The following is a 2599-nucleotide window of genomic DNA, read 5'->3' as shown; positions in this document are numbered from 1 at the left end:
AAAAAAAAAAAATTAAAAAATTAGCCAGGAGTGGTGGCATGTCCCTGTGGTCCCAGCTACACAGGAGGCTGAGGTGGGAGGACTGCTTGAGCACAGGAGTTTGAGGTTGCAGTGAGCTATGACCACACCACTGGACTCCAGCCTGGGCAACGGAGACCATGTTTCTTCCTTTTTTTTTGAGATGGAGTCTCACTCTGTTGCCCAGGCGTGAGTGCAGTAGCATTATCTCGGAACATGGCAGCCTCTCTCTCCCAGGTTCCAGCGATTCTCCTGTCTCGCCTTCCGGGTAGCTGGGATTACAGGCATGCACCACCATGCAGAGCTAAGTCTTGTATTTTTAGTAGAGATGGGGTTTCACCATGTTGGCCAGGCTGATCTCTAAATCCTGATCTCAGGTGATCTGCCCGCCTTGGCCTTTCAACGTGCTGGGATTACAGGTGTGAGCCACCGTGCCCAGCCTAGAGACCCTGTTTCTGAAAAAAACCCAAAAACCAAAAAAAACCCCCAAATCACTTGTGTTTTTCTTACGGCAATTTAGAATGCTCTTGTACTTCATATGTAGCTAGCTGGTAAACACAGCTGTTTCCACCACCTATTGGTCCATCTGCAGAATCACTCTGTTCTCACCATATATAATGAAAAGAATTTTAATTTGACATCATTTGAATTATAATGTACCAAAAGGAAGATTTAATCCTGGCACCTATTTCAGAAGTGTGCAGCCAAGTCAAGATGCCTTTTTGTGTTACTTTTCATGTGGGCATTCAAGATCACACACCCCCCCCCACTAAAGTTTCAAGAAAGGACTTACAAGTCTCACCTCTCCTTCTCTATGCCATGGTCTTCCATTAGGGATGTATTTGTTTGGGTTCTGTCTCTTTTTCTGTCCTCCATCAGCAAACTTACACAATAAAGGTTCTGTGGGGGCTAAGTAAACAGAGAAAAATAAAATGAAACCACAATATGTGTATGTGGATGACAAAATGTATTACAAAAATAGGAATAGTGTTCATGCTGTAAGAAAGTTCATACGACACTTTAAGGCAAAAGTAGTTCACTTAGACCTCTGTAAAACTGTCCACGGTAAAAAATATAGTGCAGAAAAATACACTAGTTATTATTTCTGAACATTTAAAGAACTATTCTGAGGAAGCAAAGGAATCTTTCAATTCACTTTCATGTTTAAGAGCAGGCACATTTCTTTTGGTTTTGGGCCCTCTCCAATTCCACCTCTGGACTGTCACCAAAATAATCTTCAAATGTCAATAGGATTGTGCCATCCTCCCCTCTCCCAACTTAAAATGGTCCCTTAGCTTCCCATTATAATTCCTAAGAGGGACCCTTCACTTCTCCCAGTAGAAAACAAGCCGCCACTACACTGCACACACACGTATTTTTATTCACAATTTGTAACAATTGGTGAGTATGGTGACTTGTTTCGTGTCTGCTTCCCTTTCTAGACGATAAGCCCCATGGGGGCAGTAACACTGTTTTGTCTATCACTGTATCCCCAGGGCCTAAGTGTCTGGACTTTGTAGTTGCTTATTACATCTTGGTTGCATCAATGAATGAATAGAAATAGGTCTCACATGTTCATTTTTGGGATACGTCAGTGAAGACGACTATTGTGAGAAAGCTAAAAATACTTGTCCACTCTATTTAAAGGTGGTCTTTAATCATACAAATGGGTATTGCTTTACTATATATCACTATATATAGATATGTATATATTACTTACAGTATACTTATATATTACTATATATCTATATATTTATATAAATCCTTCTTACAGAATCCGTGAGGCCAACACAGAAAAGCAGATGATGTAGAGGCTATTTTCAAGGATATATACTCATTAGAGTTAAAAAAAAAAAGAAAAAAGTCTACAGACAGCGTAATAGGGTACCAGTGACTTTTCCTTTTCTTTGCTTTTCTGCAATGGAAATAGCAGTGTACTCCCGAAAGTTGGGCATTTTTCCATGTTTCTAGTTAAGGTAATAAAGGCAATCACACCTTCCTGTCTGGTTCCCACATTCTGTCCTTTGTCTACTGTAGAACCATGATTACTACTTTCAAGTTCTGTTTCAAAGTTAAATAACCATGAAGAGAAAAATATTACTTGTGGAAAATTTACTCCTTTCTCCTGTGCCTCTTATTATCCTAATTCATCTCTTATTTTATTTCACGATTACCCACCCACTAATGATAGGGTGGAAGCAGTAGTGTCTTTCAACACTTCTCTGCCAAAAAACAAAACAAAACCAAACAAAAAGCCCAACTGTAACTCCTTCTTGGTGAACTGTCTGGGCTGCTGCCTGGCACTCCTTTCTTTTTTCCCTGGTGTGAACCACTCTGGAGGGATGGGTTGGAATGCCAACTCACTTCTGAATGACAACTGGGCTATGGGTATGAAGAGTCAGGAACAAAAATCTTAGGTGTCTGGTGAGACTATCAGCAAGCCTTGGCCCAGATCTAGAGAGGTTTATCCACTGACATTTGAGGTTGTAAGATGTTGACTCCATACAATCTCGTAGAGCAAGAGAGAAGATAATAAATTTGGTGGTGCTGGCACATAGTGGGTCTTCTCTGAAAAGAGGTG

General features: G+C 40.6%; 1 protein-coding gene across 6 annotated transcripts in view; it reads right to left on the bottom strand.

Annotated features, from left to right (window-relative positions):
- Positions 1-2599, bottom strand: part of RBMS1 (RNA binding motif, single stranded interacting protein 1) — a 182499-nt gene that overhangs the window by 13976 nt on the left and 165924 nt on the right. For 3 of the 6 annotated variants that reach the window (XM_011991447.1, XM_011991443.1, XM_011991453.1), the window contains one exon: positions 812-927. In XM_011991447.1, the coding sequence (XP_011846837.1) occupies positions 812-927 (116 nt within the window). The remainder of the gene's footprint in view (positions 1-811; positions 928-2599) is intronic. The other 3 variants (XM_011991470.1, XM_011991448.1, XM_011991460.1) reach the window with 1 other exon arrangement.

Source organism: Mandrillus leucophaeus, unplaced genomic scaffold, assembly GCF_000951045.1.
Source record: "Mandrillus leucophaeus isolate KB7577 unplaced genomic scaffold, Mleu.le_1.0 Scaffold110, whole genome shotgun sequence".
Lineage (NCBI taxonomy): Eukaryota > Metazoa > Chordata > Mammalia > Primates > Cercopithecidae > Mandrillus > Mandrillus leucophaeus.
Note: the sequence above shows the minus strand (reverse complement) of the source record. Positions and strands in the feature narration are given on the sequence as shown.